At 42.1% G+C, this 22,667-nt stretch overlaps 1 protein-coding gene across 3 annotated transcripts in view; it reads left to right on the top strand.

Moving 5' to 3' along the window:
* CAMK1G (calcium/calmodulin dependent protein kinase IG) overlaps window positions 1-22,667 on the top strand; it is a 40,034-nt gene that overhangs the window by 11,964 nt on the left and 5,403 nt on the right. For 2 of the 3 annotated variants that reach the window (XM_033152915.1, XM_033152914.1), the window contains exons 2-10: window positions 1,747-1,864; window positions 11,458-11,586; window positions 13,212-13,286; window positions 15,264-15,402; window positions 15,778-15,901; window positions 17,091-17,166; window positions 18,634-18,746; window positions 21,034-21,112; window positions 22,139-22,226. In XM_033152915.1, coding sequence (XP_033008806.1) covers window positions 1,773-1,864; window positions 11,458-11,586; window positions 13,212-13,286; window positions 15,264-15,402; window positions 15,778-15,901; window positions 17,091-17,166; window positions 18,634-18,746; window positions 21,034-21,112; window positions 22,139-22,226 — 915 coding nt within the window. In that variant the 5' untranslated portion in view covers window positions 1,747-1,772. Of the gene's footprint in view, window positions 1-1,746; window positions 1,865-7,267; window positions 7,420-11,457; window positions 11,587-13,211; window positions 13,287-15,263; window positions 15,403-15,777; window positions 15,902-17,090; window positions 17,167-18,633; window positions 18,747-21,033; window positions 21,113-22,138; window positions 22,227-22,667 lie in introns of those variants that run through there. The other variant, XM_033152913.1, reaches the window with a different exon arrangement.

The following is a 22,667-nucleotide window of genomic DNA, read 5'->3' on the forward strand; positions in this document are numbered from 1 at the left end:
CCCCATCCCCAATGCATTTCATTACTATTATATGTTGCTGTTTGCACCAGAGAGGAGCCAGAAATGTCTTCATCTGATGTGTATTATCTGTTTTGTTTCCCCATACTAAACTCTAATTCACTGAAGCTATCATCTGCACATGTGCAACAGCTGCCTGAAATGTATACATCTCAGCTTAACCACGGATTCCTTTTTTCTTTCTTTTTTATAAATTGGATAGAAGCTGGTTTGAAGGGAAACTAATCAAATAGGAGTTTTTCTCCAGCAGCTATGGGATAGCTATGGGTTGTGGCTAATGTCACATAAACTCGGTCGGCTTCAAACACCAGTGGTAGGATTGAGCTAGATCTGGAGTAAGTGGTAAATCGGGTTCTACCATGAGTAAGAGCACGTGTTGCGATCGGGACCTGGCAAGACACATTCCCTTCCTGTGGGGTGGGGCCGGTAGCCGGCCTTAGTAGTTATTGGTTAGTTAGGAGTTACTGGGCAAAAGTTAATGTTGCAATTTGTGATGGACAGCTTAGCGTCCTATTTAAGCCTCAGCACGCAGGGTGATCCTTCTCTTGGCTTCGGCTGCTGATCACCCGTCCCGCCCCCTTTTTTCTTAGGCCTCTGCTTTGACCTTGCAACTGCCTGTCATGGGGTCGTCTGCTTTGTAGCAGGGGCCCAGTAGGAATTTGTCCATCTGGCCGATTGGCTGTGCCTTTTGGTTTTGCCTACTGCAGTAGCAACTTGTCACAACTTGTAAGGTTGGCGGTTAGGCATTGGTTCCTGTGTGGATTGCTGGATTGGGCGCTGCCCATCCAGAATCAGGTTGATGCTGGGAATTCCGTTAAAGGAATCCGGCGACTCTTATGCTTTGTCCGAAGCCCCCGGTAGGGGTTAGGGCCATAAGCCGAGTCCCCGGGACCATTGAGGAAGAGGGACGCGTTGCTTCCCCCCGGTCCTTAACTCTCCTCAGTCGCATTCTCCCAATCGCTGGTTTTAGGCCAGCCTCTGTCCCGGTGTGACAGTAGTCTGAACCAATGCCTACGCAACCACTCACCGAATTTGTATTTAAATAAAGTTGTGGCCCTAAATTATTTGCCAAAAACCCAAACCAAAAATGATGTCTCCTGTGTCAAGTCAATGGGGGGTGGCTTGAGGTCCTCGATACGCAATGTGTACACAGCCTAGGTGCTAGGCCCAGGAACTTGTATTCATTACCAGAACTGAACACTCAGCATTTTCACACAAAATTCCCTCCTATTTGGCTCCCACCTCCCACCCACATTTCCTTAATTTCAACAGAGAAAAAGAAAGTTATTTCTGTTGTTAAACAGAAGTCAAAAACCCTTGTCAATCTGCCCAAAGTCACCAGGGGATCTACCAGTGGATTCCAATCTACGTTTTGCTCATCCCTGCCTTGGAGTACCACTGATGTGAGAAGCAGCCCAATCACCATTGCCCAAATTAGCCTAGACTTTATCACATGATAGTACAGAGTCCTTTGTGGGTTCATATAATTTCTAATAATTTAGCCTTCCTCAGGCATGTGGTTTGAAGAAAGGCTACAGAGCAGAAAAGGGGACTGAATTACAGAAATGGGCCACAAGCTATAACAGAGCCTATTGGAAAATGAAATAGACCTGCCACACGAAGATGAGAGTGTATTGGAGGGTTAGCATTAGTAACTGTGTTCCAGCTGCAAGAGCAGTGACCAGGTTTTGTTTTTACTTTTCTGACACCGTTTTGATTTCCTGTCAGAACTCTCAGCTTCAACTCTGGAGAAAATGGGCTGCCAACAAGAGGAGGAGGGCAGTTCCTGGAAAAAACAAACCAGCAACATCAGAAAAACATTCATTTTCATGGAAGCACTTGGATCGTAAGTGTTTATTATTTTTATCTTTAAAAGCACTTATGCACAGTCATCTCAAGGTGCAAGTCAGCACCCAGCTGGACATAGACCACTTTTAGGTCATGGCCTGATCCAAGTTGGGTTGCAACAGGAGCACTACTGCTATGCAAATATAGGGTAAAATATTAATAAATGGGTCCCTAAATGCATGTTTGGGTTAAAAGTGAGTACTGGGTTAGAGAAGGTTGAAAGTACCTGAGGTAAACAACAACAGTAACAATGAAACCAGTTAAAAACAAATCAGTTGGCACAATATAATTAACAATAATGCTCACCCCACAGTGAAAGAATTTTCAGAAAAGAGCCAGTGTGGTGTAGGGGTTAAGAGCGGTAGACTCATAATCTGGTGAACTGGGTTCGCATCTCCACTCCTCCACATGCAGCTGCTGGGTGACTTTGGCTAGTCACACTTCTTTGAAATCTCTCAGCTCCACTCACCTCACAGAGTGTTTGTTATGGGGGAGGAAGGGAAAGGAGAATGTTAGCCGCTTTGAGACTCCTTTGGGTAGTGATAAAGCGGGATATCAAATCCAAACTCCTCCTCCTCCACCACCACCTCTTCTTCTTTTTCTTTTTCTTTTTCTTTTTCTTCTTCACTTCACACAGTACAGCAGGGGTGGGAAATGTTTTTCAGCCCCCATTCTCTTATGGGTAATCTTCTGAGGACCACATCCAGAGCCAGAGGCAAAATTTAGTAGAGCAATTATTGCAAATAATAAAATAGTACATTTGTATAGTAGGTAAGTTTCTGCAAATTAACATGCCCCACTCTAGCCTCGTTCCACACAAGCAAGAGTCATTGTCAGAGCTCATAGACACATTTCAACAAGACAAAAACACTCAAGGAGGGTGCCAAGGTGTTGGAGACAAAGAGGGGTTTGGAAGAGATCTTTTTTTACTTTCTTGTAGCAGAGTTAGTACAATTGCAATTGCTTCAAGCACATTAAAACTTGGTTAGATTTATGATACATCTGTTCTCATCCACCTTCAAGCAAACGTTCCCCACAAATAACTTAAAAAAGGTAAAGGTAAAGGACCCCTGACAGTTAAGTCCAGTTGCGCACGACTCTGGGGTTGCGGTGCTCATTTCGCTTTACAGACAGTTTTTCCAGGTCATGTGGCCAGCATGACTAAGCCACTTCTGCCGAAACCAGAGTACTGCACGGAAACGCCGTTTACCTTCCTGCCGGAGCGGTACCTATTTACTTGCACTTTGACGTGCTTTCGAACTGCTAGGTTGGCAGGAGCTGAGACTGAACAACGGGAGCTCACCCTGTCGTGGGGATTTGAACCACTGACCTTCCAATTAGCAAGCCCAAGGCTCAGTGGTTTACACCACAGCACCACCCACGTCCCACAAATAACTTAGGCTAGAATAAATCAGACACTGAGCTTTGCAAATAAGTGAATGTTTTGCTCAACGAGTTTCCAGAAGTTTCAGCAAACGAGTCTCCATTGGTCAGCAGTAAAATGAAGGTGAAAAGGGTTCCAAACAACTTAAAAGAAAAGTACATGGTTTTCTTCCAAAAAGCATCATGCAATCTTAGAGTGCAGGCTGTAAAATCTCCTTTTTGGAGAGATCAGTTCACCTGCAGATAGCCATGGCTTCTTGGTTGTTCCAGGAACCATGAAAGGGGAAAAGAGACTGAGAAGGGTGGCGGGGGGGGGGGGAGAGAAGAGACTGCTGATAACCTGCTAAGCCACACCCACTCTGGTAATTTAAGATAAGGGTTCAGATTAACCCTTTAATGCACACAAGTGCCAGTCAGAAACTGTATATTACAAAAGAAGCAAGGCTGGTGTGGGGTGTGACCTGGGAGGAGAGAGTATGGCTGGGGAAAGGGTGTGCCCTAAAGAGAGTTCCATGGAGGAACATAAGAGTGCAGAATGGGTGTCATTATGGCCCTCAATTTGAGCACGACACACCATTAGTGTGGAAAGGAAAACCCCACTCTCACTCTCTGGTAACAACAAACATGACCAAAGAGGCAGACAATCAGCTACAAATTCCCTCTGAAAACCATGTGGATCAGACAGCATCTATACCAGTATAAAACAAACAAAAACAAAAATCCTTCCAGTAGCACCTTAGAGACCAACTAAGTTTGTTCTTGGTATGAGCTTTCGTGTGCATGCACACTTCTTCAGATACCAGTATAAATACAGAACAGCCCTGACTCCCAGCAGCCTCAGCCAGCATGGCCAATGGTCACAGATGAAAGGAGGAGGAGTCTGGAGGGCCACAGGTTCCCCCCCTCCCTGTGTGATGTCTAGTTAAGTTATAAGATGCAGTAGAAATCTTTTGTACAGCTTTCAGTTGTCATTTCTTACTGCCTGCTTCCTTCCAGCTGAGTCTTTACATAGTCATTTTACTTGCTCTCCCCCTTTCTTGCCCCCCCTTTTCCATTCTGTTTGACAAACACAATCAGTGAGTTTCATAAGGACCTGTGCCCCAATTGCAGCTGCCACAGCCTCTTGATTATGATTACATGGCTGAGTGGTCAAAAGATTTCTCCTTCACACATTACATCCTCTTTAATTCTGCCATGGCATTTAAGTGACTCCAATATTGTGCCACAAGTGTCACTTTTCTCCTCCCTCAAGCCCGTGAGGGGTCTGCTTGTCTTCGCAATTATCCCTGCCTACCAGGATTCATTTTTGCTCATAATGGATTTTTAAAAACACTTTACTCACTGCCACTGTGTCAATTTACATTTTCTTAACAGGCTTCCTTTTTTTTTTTTTTTTGGTGTCTAAACAATGTCCCAAATTGCCTTTAGAAAGCCCCAGCCCTTATAAAAACAAAAACAAAAAAACCCTTTGTATTGCAACTCTTACTTGCATCTCGACCAGGACAAATTACCGAACTGCTGATGATTTCCCCCGTGAGCAAAATTTGCATTTGGATGTATCCGCCTGAGAAACAGTTTCTATCCAAAAGCGATTTTGGCTTTAAACGCAGTGTAAGGCAGTCTCTAAGGGAGTGTTTGTTTTTAGTTGTTGGCCATAAGAGTTTTTAGGGGGCTAATCAGGTAGGATATTAAGTTTAGGAGGTTAATTATGCATAGGCGGGATAGGGAATGAGTCAACAGGCATTTTCAGGCTAGTAGGCTTGTCAGTTTTTGCATGTCTGATGTAGATTTTTCAATTTCGTTGTTCTGTATGGGACAATGGCAATAAAGATTATCGTATCTTAAAATGAAGAAGAGGCACTTTAATCTTAAAAGCTATCAACTGCTTGAAAAGTATTTGTTGTTTTTAAATACTTATGTAGAAACAGGGTCTAGGCAGTGTTGGGTATCCTGTACGTAGACTGGGGCCCTCTGTGGCACTTACGAAAGAAGATGCAAGTTTGCATAAAAGTTGCATATGCTTTATGTCACATGTGATGTAGCTTCTTTTGCTGGTGGTGGTGGGGGGGGAGCTGTGAGGGATCCTATTCCCTCCCCTGTAGATACTTCCCCAACTGTGTCTCTCCCTAGGTTTCACTGACGACTAGAATGAATCCTAAAGTGTTCATATGGGAGATGTCTCTGGGGTACCTCAGTGCTTTACGTTTGAAAACCTCTTGCCACCTATGGGATCTCCCTCCCAGGGTTCCCACCTACTGCAGTTTGCCTTCACTTTAGGCAACTACGTGGCACACTTGGCTTCACTGTCCAGCCCTCTGTATGACAGGAGAATAAGCAAATGGTTTCCTCTTCCACAGGAAAGCTTTGTTCTCTCCTCTTAGTCAAACCTCTTAAGGTACGGATACACTGCCACAGTCAGCGAACGTTTAAGCACTTTTAACTTTATTAGGTAACTTGAAAACATGGATGTCTCGGGTTATTACTTGTACAAATCTTCTTCTCGTGTCATTCAGCTTAGTTATAATATTTCCTGCATCCCTTTAGCAATGGTAATGACCTTTCCTCCCATTCCCCAAAGCCTAGCCTCGCAGTTTCTCTTTCTAAACCTCCACACCCAACTGCCAAACCCCCAACTGCCTTTCAAGGTTGTTCCCCCTCCTTTTAGAATGCCAACTAGCTCTGCCTCCCAGGGAACACCTACCTAACATGGGAGTGATAGGTTAACCCATGATGAACCAGGCATTATTCCGCCACAGGAGCAACCCAAAATACATCGGGGTCACAAGTGAAGTAGTAAGATGTCCAACAGAGAGAATAGCAACAGCATACCTTCCAACACAATGTGGCCCAAATCTGGGACACCATCTTCCAGGTCCACACTCCTGTGTGAGTCACGTGACCTGTTCAAGATCACAGTCCCCAAAAGGCACTTTTGGGAGCAGCTGCATGCCCCCAAAAAGTGCAGCTTGAAATTGCAAAAGACTGGTGGCCATTCTGGCCACAATCCTTTCGTAAGAAAAAAAAAATTATGTCCCCTTTTTCTGGGGCACTTGATGGGTATGCAACAGGTGAAGCTTGCCCCATATTTGTAGTTCCAAAAGGCTTATTCTGCTAATAATATATTTCTGTCCCCTAGCTGTTAAAGGCATAAGAGCCTTCCTCGCTTCTAATACCAACCCTTAACCATACAAAGAAGTCGAGTTACATGTGTTGTCAATGAGTTATGTTACTGCAGGTCAGGTGTGGGGAACTTGTGGCCCTCCACACACTGCTGAAACTACAACTCCCATCATCCCAAGACATTTGCCATGCCTGCTGAGGGCTGTAGTTCAGCAGCATCTGGAGGGCCAAATAGGTTGTTTTATATCTAAAAGCTTATCATTATTTCTGGCTAACCAGAAATCAGCTTGTAACTCTCCTGTTGCAGAAGTCAATTGCTGCTTGTACATTGCTGCATCAGGCAAGTGCAAGAGGCGAAGGAAATGCCAAAAATATATTAACAGCCCCTACGCAAGGTACCAAGCCTCCTTCCCACTTTATAACAAAACTGTAAACAGCCAGTGGCAGTGTGGGCCTATAGGCTAATGGAAAATGACATAAGAATTGTGAGCAAAACTGAAATATAATTGATGCGGTTAAATGAAAGCTTCATTTGCTAGAGAGAGAAAAGCAAAACCCTATTTCAAGGCTTTGAAACTGATAGATTTACCTGACTTTGAATAGTGATGGATCTGGAGCTTTGGTTTTAAAAGAATGTACAGTGGTCTGTTCCTTTAAATGCTTTTAAAATATATTGGGTGTATAGTCTGCCTTTTTTCACTCATGCTTTCATGAACACATGTTCTAAGCTGGTGATGCATCCATGGTTAGTCACCCAAGGGATGAGATCAGTTACCCAGAGCCAGTACCCTGCAGTGCAATACAGAAGGAAGGCGAGAGAAAGCTTTTGTTTCCTCTGTGCCAGCTTGTTGATTCAAGTAGTCTAAATGTGGGGCTGTAATTATCTTAAACTGTTTAGAAATGAAAGATAGAACAGATGCCAGAGCATCTGAGCTGTGGGCTGCTGATTTCCTACTGTCTTCAGTTACGAGGAAAGATGCTGCTAGAAATTCTGACTCCTTCCCCAATGCAGTGGGCGTTTCGGTGGGGAAGCATTACTGGAAAGGGCAGGTATGAGAATAAAATAAAGTACAAGATGGAGACAAGAGCACCCAGAATCTCATCAGAACACCACCATTCTGAGCTGTTCACACGCCACATGTGTGTAGGTGCGCTGTGAAACAGTGGAACCTGCTGGTTCTTCATTTGTGATCCTAAGTTAATAGGCTTCTGTTCCCTCTCTCTCTCTCAAGCAGCACGTTAGTTTTCTAGTCCTCATAAAAAAAGAAAAAGAAACCAGGCATGGTGAGCTGAGTGCAGGCCATGCTGAGGATCAACATGGGTTAGACAATGTTCTCAGAATTAGTTGTTAAATGCATAGCATTTTTTAAAAAGTTGGTAGTGGGTGTGGTGGATCAGTCATCTGCCCTATGGGTGTGTTAGGGGGCCTTTGCCACAGATGCAGTCCTGATCTAGATCAGAGCCCCCATATCTACTATTTGCATTGGGAGAAAACTTCCCTTGGTGTGACTATGAACTTTGTACCAATGCAAATATGAGGCACAAAGTGGCCATTTGGGATCACAGGGTTGTATCCAACCAAGTTTTACTCGGAGCAAACCCACTGTGACCAATGGGCCCCAAGTTCATTGTGTTCTTTAATTTCAGTGGTTCTACTCTGAGTAGGAGTAGCATTGGGTGCAACCGCTAGAAAGTGGCAAAAGATTAAAGGCCTCTGCCCGCTGCACCACAGTCTTGATTTAGATTGTGTGGGGTAGCATGCTTATGACTTTGTGCAATTGCTAATTGTGGGGGTACCATCTTGTCTAGCCTTGCCTTCAAATACCCAAAGGAAACAGGAATGGATATGGCTTATTCTGCACAATTCTTAACAGTAGTATTGGTAGCAGACATTATGCCAACCCCCCCCCCCAAAGTACTGTTTACGTTTGAGGAAGGTTCAGCTGTACTATGCAAATTATGGGTTGTTGAGAGCAAGTATCATCTAGGAACTGGCATGTGTTGCATCCTGATACCCATGAAGAACAGTTTAGCCAAAGAAGTGAATCAATAGTGTGTATACATCCTATCTTCTTCCCCTATACCTTGTTGTTGTTGTTGTTGTTGTTGTTGTTGTTATGTACAACATCCATATGCCAGTGCTAGTCACAGTTTCAGCCATCCATTGGTATTTCTGGGATAGCCGAGTTGGCAACAGAAATACCTGCAAGGAATACCAAATGCAAGTTGCCCCATGCTGATATTTCCCAGATAGACCCTCTGTCTCTACCAGCCCATCTGACTACAACCCACAAGCCCAAAGATTAAGCGCTGCTGAAAGACACTACATGGTTTCTCTGAAGATCATATCCATGGAGATGGCTTGAAGAGAGCTCTTGTTGAGTCATGCAACAAGGGAGGAACAAAGGAGTGGATAAGAATCTGCTGTGCTTTGCTGTGTCCCTGCACACCACCATAACTAACCAATGTGATCACTAAAAAGGAAGTAAGAATAGGCTGCACATTCTAAGACTTCCCAAGCCATTGGCTGAACTGCTGTGATGTCATGTAAACCTAGAAATCAAAGAAATTAGCCTCTCTCCACCAGTGGTTGAGTTACTGTGGTGTCATGGGATGCTTACAAGATGAAGACAACAACAAGGCAAACATTGACTTTAACTGCTGCTGCTTCACTGGCTGAGACTCACAGATGCCACTGTTAGTGAAAGATCACTAAGAAGCAGGCTGTCCCTATCATTACCTTTTTACACAACCTGGTTAATGATATTATTCTTATTGCTCTTATGTATCTCCTCCAGGGCCCTTTTGTCCAAAGAGCAGAATAAAAAAGTTTAGCACCTGAGGAGTTCAAGATGTCTCATGAAAGGGTCTATAGACAGGATCTGTTTGGTAGAAAAAAACAATGGAAAGTGTGTGTATTTGCTTGCAGGGAGAGACAGAGGGACTACAAAGAAGGTACTGCAAACATACAAAAAAAAATTTAAGGTCTCTAGCTTCTTTAAACTTCAATTTACTTTTGCATCGTTGCAGCATCAAGATGAGGTAAATAGGCAGGTGGGCGTACTGAATGGAAAATGAAGCTGAAGGATAAAGAATATGACATTTTATATCCAGATGGCTTTGAATTATGTTTCTCTTTGAAAATGACACTAAGGTCTGTGAGTGGGGGAAGAGAAACCACAGACATTGCAAAAAGTTAACCATCAATGTAACATTAAAAATGCTTTGGAGAAACCGCTGACTTTGTCTCCCAGAGAACATTAGGGATCCCTTCCCAATAAATGCACCATGCAGATTGTAGAATGCATTTCCTCATGGCTGAAAGACAGCTCTGGGAGAATCTTGCTTCAGAAGTGTGAAGCTCCTGTGGAGATGTCAGTAGAGTAGCCATTACCAGCTGCAAGGGCTGCTCAGGTGGTGAGAATTAATCACTATTGACCTGTAAAATAGACAGCACTATCTCGGCTGCCCATGTGTTTAGCTGCCTGCAAAAAAAGCCTTTAATAAGATTGCCAGCTTTAAAAAAAAGTTAAAAATACACTTCCTGCCATAGACCTGAGAGCTGTGATGGGTGTTCATTTATCAGGTCTTAATTATAAGCCTAGCTAGTAGGCTGATCAAGAACTGGTGAACTAAGGTCAGAGGCCCAAAAAAGAAAGTTTCTGCTGTGGCTGAATTAACTAGTCATTTCCCACCCATTGTTTGACTACAGGATTTTGATGAACCTGCTGGTGCCAGATCCATATAGGGGAGCAGCCTGGCATACACAATATAAAATAACAGAAGCAGAAATGCAAACTGCATCATCCTTGAGCTACTCCAGCCATGACAAGAAGTTTTCAACATGGGCTCTGTCCTGGGGCGCCAACTCTTGCATCTGACATGAACTAATTTTATGCAAATCTGTGGCCTCTCCTGTCATATTTATTACTGTGTTTATTCATTTATTTATGAAATGTAGATGTTGCCCTTCATCCAAAGATCATAGGGTATTTTATTCTGAGCTTCTTTGCAGAGCAGGCCATGTCAGAAGACATGCAAGAGAGACTAGATGGGTGTGATGCTTCTAGTGTTGCAGGGGGCAGGAGGAGAGAGAGAGATGGGCCATCTCTTGGATTATGCCATCCCAGCCTCTGTCCTTGAATTTGGGGAACCCTTCTGGCAATGAGCATGCTCGTTCATGTATGAAGGCAAGCAGATTCTATCATTATTCTCTCAGCACAGACTGACCACTAACACAAGGATGTCCGGTCCGGAGGAAAACAGTTCCTACCATTTCCCAAGCTTTTACCTACAACAATGGACATGTGCTGTACTGAAATGCCTGACCAAAAGTGTGATGTGCTGAAATCAACCTGAAGGCTGTTTATGAATGCCCATCCCATTCTAGTCCTATAGTCACTTTCTGAATCCATGGAGTGGAAAATAGCAGGGGAAAGCAAAGGGCCAAGACACCAGAGGTTGGATGTGTATTAGATCTGCCTTGGTAGTTCAGTCAGTAGAGCATAAGACTCTTAATCTCAGGGTGGTGGGTTTGAGCCCCACGTTGGGCAAAGGATTCCTTCATTGCAGGGGGTTGAACTAGATGACTCTCACCGTCCCTTCCAACTCTACAATTCTATGATTCTAGATATGCAGCCAACCCCTCCTTCCACCTCATTGAAAGCTGCGATGTTGATGCCATCTTCAAACATATCAATCCAAGTCTTCATTCTAGGTTTATACATTGCAATGATGCATTATCAAGAAGTTTTTTGATTTTTTTAAATCTTTGCAGCTGTTGTATTTCAGCCCTCATAAATACCATCACTCTACACTGTTGTTTTCTCTCTACATTTCCTATGCAATCACTCGATAGAGAACTTCAAATCCCACTGTGTATTTATGCAATTAATACACTTGAGTTTGCAGCCAACCCCCCAGGTCTAATTACTAATTCCATCTGCATATGAAAGCAGTGTTGATTTATTACCATTTTCCTTGCTGGCTATTGATGTGACAGTGTTTTCTGTATGTGTTCTGTGATGGAAGTTAAACCATGCATCTGAAATCGATTTGCCTACCTTTCAGTCTTTGCTTTTCTCACAGAGGTGCTTTTTCAGAAGTTTTCCTGGTGAAGCACCGAACGACCGGCAAGCTTTATGCCTTGAAATGCATTAAAAAGTCACCTGTCACCCGGGACAGCAGCCTAGATAATGAAATAGCTGTGCTGAAGAAGTAAGTATATTTGGGACACCAAAATTAGGCCAGGGGCTGTTTCCAGAGCCCCGCTAAAAGGCTACTAGATATGTATATATGAAACATTAAAGGGCATCAACCAAAAACATGTTCCATGAGGGACAGAAGAAGTCATAGCTGAAACAGCAAAGTTTCAAAATGCTTTAAATATGTTTTCTGATCTGTTCTTGCCATGTTGCAATCCAGGAACCAACAGAATGTAACAGCTTAAAATTTAAATCAGCCTTTAGATGGCACATGTTAGCTTATTGGCATGGTTTTCAAAGTGGGTGACAAGCTTTTGTGAGGGCTTAGCAACACCATAGACTTGTTGTGATTCACAAATGGAATAATTAAACATCTCGGAGTGATTTTGCAATACAATTCAAACCACACACAAAACAATATCATGTATGAAAACCCAGCCCTACAGGCAGGGTATAAGAAAGTAATTTTGCATGCATGCAGATACCAACTGGGGTAGAGGGTAGGATCCACTTTGAAGGCTTTCTGAAAGAGAAAAATCTTCAACATCCAACTCTAAGGCAATAAAGACAGCACCAGATGTGTTCCAAAGAGTATGTGCCACCACACTAAAGACCTGGTTTTAGCATCATGCAGAATGGACTTCCCGATGATGTTTTGCAAATGAGGGTGATGGACCATGATAGCTAAATAAAAACTCCATGTTCAGAGGCAGTGTACCTTGAATTATTATACAGCATAGTCAATCAATGGGAGGTGGTTATTTCTTTCATGCCACTCATTCCCATTGTTCATCCAATGATCGCAACGAAAAGGTGGATTAGTTCAACCTTCATTCTGATCCCTCAAATAAATATTTACACTATTAAGAAGGCGTGGTAAAACTTAGAGAGAAAGGGAGGGAAATATAAGAGCTGTTTCTAGGGAATTCAACCTTTAGTTGCATCATTAATGAGATATGTGCAAGGAGGTTCTTATTTGAATGATTATTTTTATTGGGTGGAATCTAGTGTTTGCAAGTGGACTTTCTCCATCCTCTCCTTCCTCAGCATTCCTCCTCTATTCTGGAGGTTCCTCCAACCTTCCAAAGTAGATTTTTGAGAGCATGTGGAAGGGTTATGGGGCACAGGAGAGGGTAGTGAAGGCCAGTTATGCAATCATTTGATGCAACCCATTATTTTTGTGATGGTGATTATTGTATTGTACACTTGAAAGAACAATTCTGCCTCAGAAGCAGTATATAAATTAGGTAATAAATAAAAATGGTGGTATGCTTCCCAAAGACTGAGTGTACATAGCAAAACAGGCTTCGGAAAAAGTGTAGTCTCTAAACAGATAAACTCTTTCTGTGATATATTTCCTTACGAATGTACTGCAGGTTTTTGGTTATAGCTGGGAAGAAAATTCTCTTGCTCTTAGAAGTTCAAACAATTTTTTTTGTTGTTCCTTGAACAGAAGAGACTCGCAGTGCTTAGAAAAAAAGGATGCTTCCTGCTTTCCTGTGTAGATTGAAATAAGTACATTGATGTAATGGCGCTTCATTCTGAATGGAAGAAGTGTTGCGCAAGAGAGGAATTGCTTTTAGTTTGACATTTTCTGACACTTGCAATGTTGTGAAACATTTCTATCTTTGGTTGCAGAATAAAGCATGACAACATAGTGACTCTGGAGGACATTTATGAGAGTACGACCCACTATTATCTGGTCATGCAGCTGTAAGTAGAGAAATGTCAGTGAGTTGTTGTTGTTGTTGTTGTGCTGTAAGAGCTGCATCTTACCACATTTTGTTTAAGGCTTTCTCTGAAGTGTGGCAGTCAATTTATGGAATATTAGTTGGGCAACTGTAGAAATGGTTTTTCGGTTTTTATATTTTGAGTCTTGTGTTTTCTCTTATCGCACACTACTTCAGTAGCTTCTGGCTATGAAGTGACAACATGAATGAGGTCCATCATACACATCTTTGCCATGAAATCTACACAATATCCCAGAATTGCAGATGGTACAATTGTGAGCCTCATTTTCATAAACCCACCCATAAGTCCACTTCTCCCCCCTCCATTAATAACAGCTTGATAAGGAGATATTCGGAGAAGGAAAAATAAAATTGTAGGTGGGATTGAGAGAGGGGTCTGGAACAGAAGGGAGAAGAGCACTTTTAAAAAACTATTCAGCTTTAAAGAGATTGATCCCAGTGACATTAAAATTCATGTGCAGGCCACTTTTCACCTTTTTGGTCAATGGGTTGTGGGAGTGTCTTCTTCAATACAAGTGACCCATCCATAGTGGGCAGTTGAATTCTAAAGAAAATCTTCAGACTCTACCTTACCCCCATTATTATTATTTTTAAAAAGGCAACTAAGGATTGTAGCCAGCCAAGTCATCCCATTAACAAAAGTACTTCCATTTGCACAATGGAATTTCCCCTCCCTCTCCTTCCCTTGCAGTTCCCCCAAATTTCTTCTGAAGTAGATTTTGTGGGGCATGGGGAGAGGGAGAGAAACTTTTGTTGTGCAAGCATAAATCCTTGTGTGAATGGAATGATTTGGTTGCATGCAACCCTGTGGGATTAAGAGAGAGATTTCTGATTTGATTTTGTACTGTGACCATTAAAAAAAGGAAAATAGGCTAGTGTGTCAGCAATCAGGTTCCGAATGTCTTGCTGGATTAAAGGTTGATTCTTCTAATGAAGGTACTTTGTGACAATTAAGTACTAGTAAATCAGATTGCTTCACAGAAGGCTTGAAAGAGATTTGTGAGCGAAGTTGTTTGTCGTTGTTGTTACTACTTTCTTATAACCTGCCTGTATGACTGGGTTGCGCCAGCTAGTCTGTGCAGCTTCCAACAAAACTACAGAGGAAAACGTTGGGGATGGGGGACATCAAGTATCAAAAGCATTAAATGATAAAAGTATGGATGTTAATGTGAAAATTTTCTTTTGTAATGTTTGCATATAAAATTAATTTAAAAATATATTAAAAAAGAAAAGAAAACTGATCCTTGTTCTTCAAAGAAAACATGGCAGAAAAATGCCTGGTCTAGGTTCAGTATGTTAGTAAATACAGTTTTACTTACTACTGACTTGGTTTTTATTTACAAACCCTATGAAGACCCAGGAAATGGGAGGCAGAACTTCCATTATCTAGCTGAATTTTCAAGTTTCTTAAACATAAGCTACCGGTAATCAGTGAGAAATGCAACAAAAATGGGAACTCTGTGAAGGAAGTGGACGCAAAAGCAATTGCATAGTAGAAATAGATATTTAGTGACTCAAAACATTTTAGGCATGTTTTTCCTCCAAAGAACCATGGGAACTGTAGTTTACCCTCACAGAGCTACAATTTGCAGCACCATTAACAGAATACAGTCTGTTCTTTGGGGGTGGAGAGATGTGCTTAAAAATATGGCATAGATGTGACCAAATTTTTACCATTTAGATATGTTGCTTCTCCTTTTCTTATGTAGCACATCTAAATGTTGAATCTTGCTTCTCTGAATTTTCCTGAAGAAGCACCAGTCAAGTCCAAAACTCTTTTGCTACCCCACTGATTTTGCTTCCAAGCTATTCAGTGGCACTGTGTGCTGAACCTGAAAGTAGAATTTAAACGGTACAGCCTGAATACGTGATCAGACTGAATGTGCATGCAGTTCAGTAAAAGCAATTTTATGATTCTTCTAATTCTCTTCCTCCACAGTGTGTCTGGAGGAGAATTATTTGACCGTATTTTAGAACGAGGTGTTTACACTGAAAAGGATGCAAGCATTGTAATTCAGCAAGTCCTGGGAGCTGTGCATTATCTTCATGAGAATGGGATAGTCCACCGAGATCTGAAGGTAAACTCCTTGAGATACACTTTGTCTACATTGACTGGCAGTGTCATTCATACATAATCCTTACTATAGTATTTTTGCTTCAACATCACCAAATGATGCTCAATGCAGCTAACAAATTAAAACACAAAAGCAGGTAGGTGGTTGTTGTTGTTTTAATAAAAAGCAGTCCCAAGCCCCAAATTGCACTCAGTTGCCATACTTGCATCTGATAAGGCTAAAGGTCTTTTTGAATAATAATGTCTTTGCCAGCAGAAGATAAGCAGAGACTAGACAGGTTTCCATTAACAGGGAGTTCCAGAACTTGGGAGCAACCACTGAAGAAACCCTTTCTTTAGACATCTTACTTTACTTTATACTCTCAACCATTATCCCTAGCCTGAAAACCTGCTCTACCTAACTCCCGAGGAGGACTCCAAAATCATGATCACAGACTTTGGTTTATCTAAAATGGAGCAGAATGGCATCATGTCTACAGCGTGTGGGACTCCAGGATATGTCGGTAAGCAAGTATGTTTGCTATCTGTCACTGAAGTCATCATGCATGACAACAGTGTATTCAGTTCCTGCCAGCAAATTTATCCATTTGAGTGTGGTGAACATAAATATAATATTGAGTGCCTAAACACTTTTATATTACTTCCTTCTCCTTTGTGTGTGGCAGTTATTTAAAATGAAAATTGCTATCTCAACCTGCAGGTTGCTGACTGAATCTTGAAATTAGAACGTATTGATGCATACGCAACATCTTGATCTCCAAGCCATTGCTCCTGTGTGTATGTTATGTGAATGCATAGAGTGATCCCACGTGTCTGGCCCCCACAGCCCCATGCATACAACAGCATGTTTGAAGCCTCGAGGGCGTTCTCCATGGGATTGGGGACCCTTTGGAAGATCAGTCACATGGAGTCTTCTTTTCTACAGTTTTATATACTAGAGTCACTTCAAGATTGAACGTTCTGTTTATTGAACATTCGTCCTGATCTGTTTGCACAAAATTCGTGGGCGGTTCTAAAACATCAGCTGCTTATTGGACTAATTCTGGTTTGCTGGTAGAGAGGTTATTTAATGTTGCATCAATGACATTTCATTCCATACTTTCCACTCCATTATCCTGTTGCTTTTCTTACTGTAAAAAGTCCATTTTAAATAGAATATAAGAAAAGAAAAGAAAAAGAAATGGAACTGCACAGGAGCTCCAATTAGTCTTACATTTGCCAGTATATCAGTGAATCCCACCCACAAAATAGTAACAGTCTTGAAGACTCTTTCAGACATACTCAGCGCCTAGATGCTGACCCAGTTCCACGTGTTTAGTTCATGAATGAAGAGGATTATTTATTTCAGCGGAATTTTGTTTAGACTTAACATGCATAGAACTGCAGCCTTATTCTGTAGGCAGCTTGGAGACACATTGCTTAAAGATACTGTCTCACTCCTGAGCCAAATGTAATTTCAGGGGATTCAAGGCTGCCCTATATTCTACACATAGTTTAAGATGTGTTTCAGATGCACTATAATTTCCTCCTCAGACTTTCTAACTTGCATCATCACCTGCTTCAGGTGTTGGATTTTTCCGTTCTACTCTGCGTCATTGAAAGGGATTATTGTGCTGATTAGAGGAATGTTTGCTTTCAAAGTTAAATTGCTCATTTTATTGCTAACCTGGCTTTCCTTTTGATTTTCTGCAGCTCCAGAGGTGCTAGAACAAAAGCCATACAGCAAAGCTGTCGATTGCTGGTCCATCGGAGTCATTACCTACATCCTGTAAGTGTCATTTCCCCAATAGTCTTGACCCCAATAAGTTTGCAAATGTCCACCCCACAGTTCTTAGCCCACAAGATGTTTTCTTGCCTGCATGCTTGGCTGACAGAGACAGAGAAAAAAAGCATAAGCAAGCATCTGTGATTCATTCATGACCTAAATGAAAAGAAGAATCAACCCACTTTCCATTTTAAAATACTCCAACCAGTAGCCTAATGTGCTCTAGTGCTCACCATAAGCAGATATATAGCTTTACAAGCCAGCACTATAAACACAGGTTTTCCATCCTTATTATGGGTTTTCTTTTAATATGCTTTCTTTCTTACTGTGTGCATTCAATGCATTCAAGGCAGTTTTATAATTTAAAACACTAAAATGGCACCACCATCTTTGGATATTGGTCTCTTTAAAAACTGAGGACATTAGCTACCTGGCCTGGAATTTTCCTTTTCTCCCTTTACTTTTTCTCTGCTCTCTTCCATCATGACTGTGCTTGGTCTCCAAAAGATCTTGGCTAAGAAACTTACAAGCTAAAATGCTGTAAACCAGGGGTCCCCAACCTTTTGGGTCCGGGGGGGGGCAAGGAATGGTTATGTGCACCACAAAATACACATTTCACAGAAGAAAAATGGACAATGCTCAGAACTCCCCAACAACACCTCCCCACCCCCACCCCAAAAAGGCAAGATGCTCATACCCTAAATAAATAAAGCACAGACAACAAAGAGCAGGCAACCACCTCCCATGACCAAAGAAAAAGAAGGCTAAGCCCCTAGCCATAATTGGTATGCTCTTCCCCCATAGTTGGAGGCAGCAGTGCTTCTGAATACCAGTTGCTGGAAACCACAGGAGGGGAGAGTAGTCTCATGCTTGAATCCTGCTTACTGGTTTCCCACAGGCATCTGGTTAGCCACTGCGAGAATAGGATGCTGGACTATAGATGGGTCATTGCCCTAATCCAGCAGGTACTTCTATAATAAATAAATAAATAAAGGTGTCCACAGCCACTACACTAGGGTGGTAAGTGAGCTGGATTGAGGTTGTGGCCTGGTGGAGAGAAGCTGTAACTCCTATCATGGTCCTGATTGAAATCTTATCCTCCCCCAGCACCTGCCATACATAATGGAAGGAAAGCTCCCATTGGCGCCACATGACAATGTATGTTCCTTACTAATATTTTCAATGATTGTTTATATTTTCTCATAAAAATCTGACTCTGACTCTTCTCTGGAGCCCCCCTCCAGAGAAGACACACCTGCTATAGAGGGACCACAGGTAAGGGCTCCTGACAATCAGTTCACAAAAAGAAGCTGCTGAACCTCTTTTGTGTTGCCAGCACAGGCCTCTGTTGTTGTTCTTCATCATCATCATCATCATCCATCCCTCCTTGAATATACATTAAAGGTCAGCCATGTGTACAGTAGCAGCATCTAATCCAGGTGGCCTTTCTCCTTTTCCAATCCCCTTTAGCCTGTGTGGATACCCTCCTTTCTATGAAGAGACAGAGTCAAAACTGTTTGAGAAGATCAGAGAAGGATACTATGAATTTGAGTCTCCATTCTGGGATGATATCTCCGAATCAGGTACATTCCACCCTTAGGAATCTGATTATGACCAATACACTCATATATTTCATAATATAAACAAAAATGTGTATGCTACAAGGATTCTGTAAATCTCTTGTAGTTATTGTTTGACTTTTATCAGCCTTCAGCAGAAGGTCCTGGGGTGGGTTACAGCAATGTAAAATACAGCATTAAAAACACCTTAAAACAAATTACACACACACACACACACACACACACACACCGCTGCCCTGGAATCTAATCCTATAGACCCTGGAGTTCTTATCTCTTAGTAAAGTGGGTGTAGGATAGAACCACCCCCACCCCAATTTAATCTCCATTTCTAAAATCTAACGCAGTTTGGAATGCATCAGCTGCTACTAATGTTCTGCTACATTTATTAGGTGTAACTGATCTATTGTCTAAAATTCAGACTGAGAATTACAAATATTATTGGATAAATGAGATGATACTTTATCACTCTCTGACCTGTTTACCAATGGGTTTTCAGTGTTACTGTGGCCAGGAAACATAGAGATACTTAATGAAATACTGGGCAGTTTTGCAGAGACCTTTAGGTCTCAAAACATCATTGACTTCAGCTGGCCAAGAGTTCAGCCTATGATATTCTGGGATGGACCTGTTGCCCTCCAGAGGTTAAATTCCAACTCCTATCAGCCAACATGGGCAATAGTTAGGGTGGGGATGAGAATTGTAGTTCAACATTTTCAGGGCCACACATTTTCCCTCTTGTTCTAGATCAGGGATGGGAACATCTAGCTCATGGAGAGCTCATTTAGGCTCTCCAGGCTAGCCAGCTTGGCCTGTGCAGCCATTTTAGGATAGCCCCCTCCACTTGTCACTCATGCGACAACAGGTGCAGAGCAGGTAAAGCCATAAAAGGTAAAGGTAAAGGGACCCCTGACCATTAGGTCCAGTCATGAACGACTCTGGGGTTGCGGTGCTCATCTCGCTTTATTGGCCAGGGGAGCCAGCATACAGCTTCCAGGTCATGTGGCCAGCATGACTAAGCCACTTCTGGCAAACCAGAGCAGCGCATGGAAATGCCATTTACCTTCCTGCCAGAGCAGTACCTATTTATCTGCTTGCACTTTGACATGCTTTCGAACTGCTAGGTTGGCAGGAGCAGGCACCAAGCAATGGGAGCTCAACCCGCCGTGGGGATTCGCACCACCAACCTTCTGATCAGCAAGCCCTAGGCTGGTTTAACTCACAGTGCCATAGCCATAGCCAACAAATTATTGGGAGAACACCTGTGCAACAGAGCTTGCATTTGATGCCATCTAAATTTGTTGCTGAATGCAAGCCCCACTGGGAGTCAAGGAGCAGTGCCAAACAGCATCAAAAACAAGACCTACTGGCGAGGAACAATTCGGAGTACATGGTTTAGGTTGCACTTCCAATTGTTCCTTTGCAATGGGGTATGCACTTAATGCTTTTTAAATTCAGTACCAAATGCAAGGCCTGTTGTCATCTGGTGGGCTCACATCCATCTGACGTTATATTGTGCCACATTGGAGAAGTGGCCAGTTTTTGATCTGGCACATCAGATCGAATACACTCCTCCTATGTTAATCTAATTCAAAAATAGTAGGCTAGGAAGAAGACTTGAATAAAAATATTTCCTCAGGATACAGCTGGTCACAATTCCAGGATATGGAGTTCAGCAGTTCCTCAGGAGGCCTGCCTATAGAATAGTTCCCCAAGAACATATGCATTTTGGCTGCTATAACCTGTAATTTAGTGGAAGGACCATAATTCAGTGTTTCATAAGTCGAATGTCCCACATTCAACCCCTGCCATCTCCAGTTAGAAGGACCTCCGGAAACAGGGCTCAGAAACATCCTGGAAGGGTTCTGACAACTGCAGCAAACCAGCATTGTATTGTGGTTTGATCGATATAAGCAGTGCTGTTTTCGGGGGGGGGGGGACTCAGGGGGATGCATACCTGTAAACATTTTGTGAATCTTTGTACCTTTGTCCATTTACTGTATTTATTTTTCCTGATTTGAACTATAAAGTGGTGATTTTCTTGAGTCAAAATGAGAGTACCCCTGTACTGGATATAAGGGAGCTTCATAGACATTCATAGGAAATATTTTACACGTGTAAGGAATTTGTCAACTGAATTAGCATTCCATCCAACACAGGTCTTGTATTTGGTTGCAAACCAAATGAACCATGAAACATGTGGTAAACCCTGAAACTCTGAGCTCTGTGGTGCATTGTTTTGCTTTCCTGCGTTTGTGCTGAACCCATGCCTCTCCTCATTCCTTCCAAACAGCCAAGGATTTCATCTGTCACTTACTGGAGAAGGATCCAAATGAGAGGTTTACCTGTGAGAAAGCCCTCAGGCACCCCTGGTAAGATCAGTGCTGCTAGTAGAATAAAAGCATGCAACTCCATATTGTAGAGAAATTGTAGTGGTCATGGCTCATAAGACAAAATTACCTTCTATGAGATCTCAGTTTGCCGGAGCCTGCAGGCAGGAAAATATGAATAGGGAATTGTTTTTCTTTGTTAAGAATGTACATGCTGTACCTTGGGAATTGTAATACAGTATGTGTTGTAAAGTGAGTACTCGAGAGGATTCTTACCGCCTTACTAAACCTCACTTCTGAGGATTCTGGCTATTAAAATAGTATAAAACTGGTGTTGGATTTTAGTGTAGATTGTTGAGGTTGTTATGGTGAGCCTTCTCAAGCAAGGGAGCAATTGAGCTGAGCCTCAGGGGGGCAGACAGGCTTGTGATGTGTTCCAAGTTCTCCCCAGGATGACCATAAAAGCAAGGAGACCCTTCAAAAAGCTCCATCAGCCCTGTGTACCAAACAACATATAGAGCAGCCTTGTTTATTTAAAAACATTTACAAATGGCTTAATATTTCAAAAACTTCTAAGCAGTATACAATGTTTAAAATGGCCAATATAATGTACACAAAAATACAATCTAAAACCAATAAAACAGGAATATAAAAGCATGAAAAAACAAATGAAACAATAATTCAAGGAAATAGTATAATTTGAGTAGCTTCCTGCTCAAACCAAGTCCTTTGAGGGGGGCATGTTCACACAAAATAAGGTATGTTGGTTGCACCTCCCCGAGTAACTGCTTGCAACCTCCAAAAATATTGTTCAATGTTCGTTTGTCAAAAACTGAAAGAGAGTTGTATGATTTTATGATTCCATAGTTCAGAAGATCCACATCCTCCTCTGACCATGCTCAAACACTGAAGAATTTGTTTATATTGTGCTCTATTGCCTTTTTCCTTTTGGGTGTAATTACTACTGATTGAGCATACAAAGGCATTAGATAACTGTTGCAAGAATGCAAAATGCCTCACAAACACCATCTGCCTTTCTGCCTGTTATTCCTCTTCCTCTGTCTGCAGGATTAATGGAAACACAGCTCTCCACCGTGACATATATCCATCTGTCAGTGCACAGATCCAGAAAAATTTTGCTAAGAGCAAGTGGAAGGTAAGTTGCTTGGTGCTGCTATCCAAGCATATTACAATACCCAAGGACATTCAGCTCGGTGTCTAGCAATGAACAAATACCCCAAAGAACAAAGATTTCCCAGCTAAGACACTCCGCCTGGAAATCCCCTAAGCATTAATATTGGAATACCAGAAGACATAATATGGATTTGGCCCTGCCATGTTGTACAATGTCCCTCATTAATGGCAGAATAAAGGACTGACAATCATTTTAGGAGTTTAACTTTCCCCTGTCTTAGGCCTTTATGGCAGCTGTTCTATATACCAAGTTTAGATTGGTATCCAAAATGCACTTTTCACTTCCGAGCATGTCTGCATAGGATTGCATTGCCTTTGCGCAAAGTGGTTTGTAACCTTTACCTTTTATTTATTCTGTTTAACATAGTTGATAAAACATTTAGTCATTACAAACCTTTGAGCA

The sequence above is a fragment of the Lacerta agilis genome, chromosome 6, assembly GCF_009819535.1.
Source record: "Lacerta agilis isolate rLacAgi1 chromosome 6, rLacAgi1.pri, whole genome shotgun sequence".
Classification (NCBI taxonomy): domain Eukaryota; kingdom Metazoa; phylum Chordata; class Lepidosauria; order Squamata; family Lacertidae; genus Lacerta; species Lacerta agilis.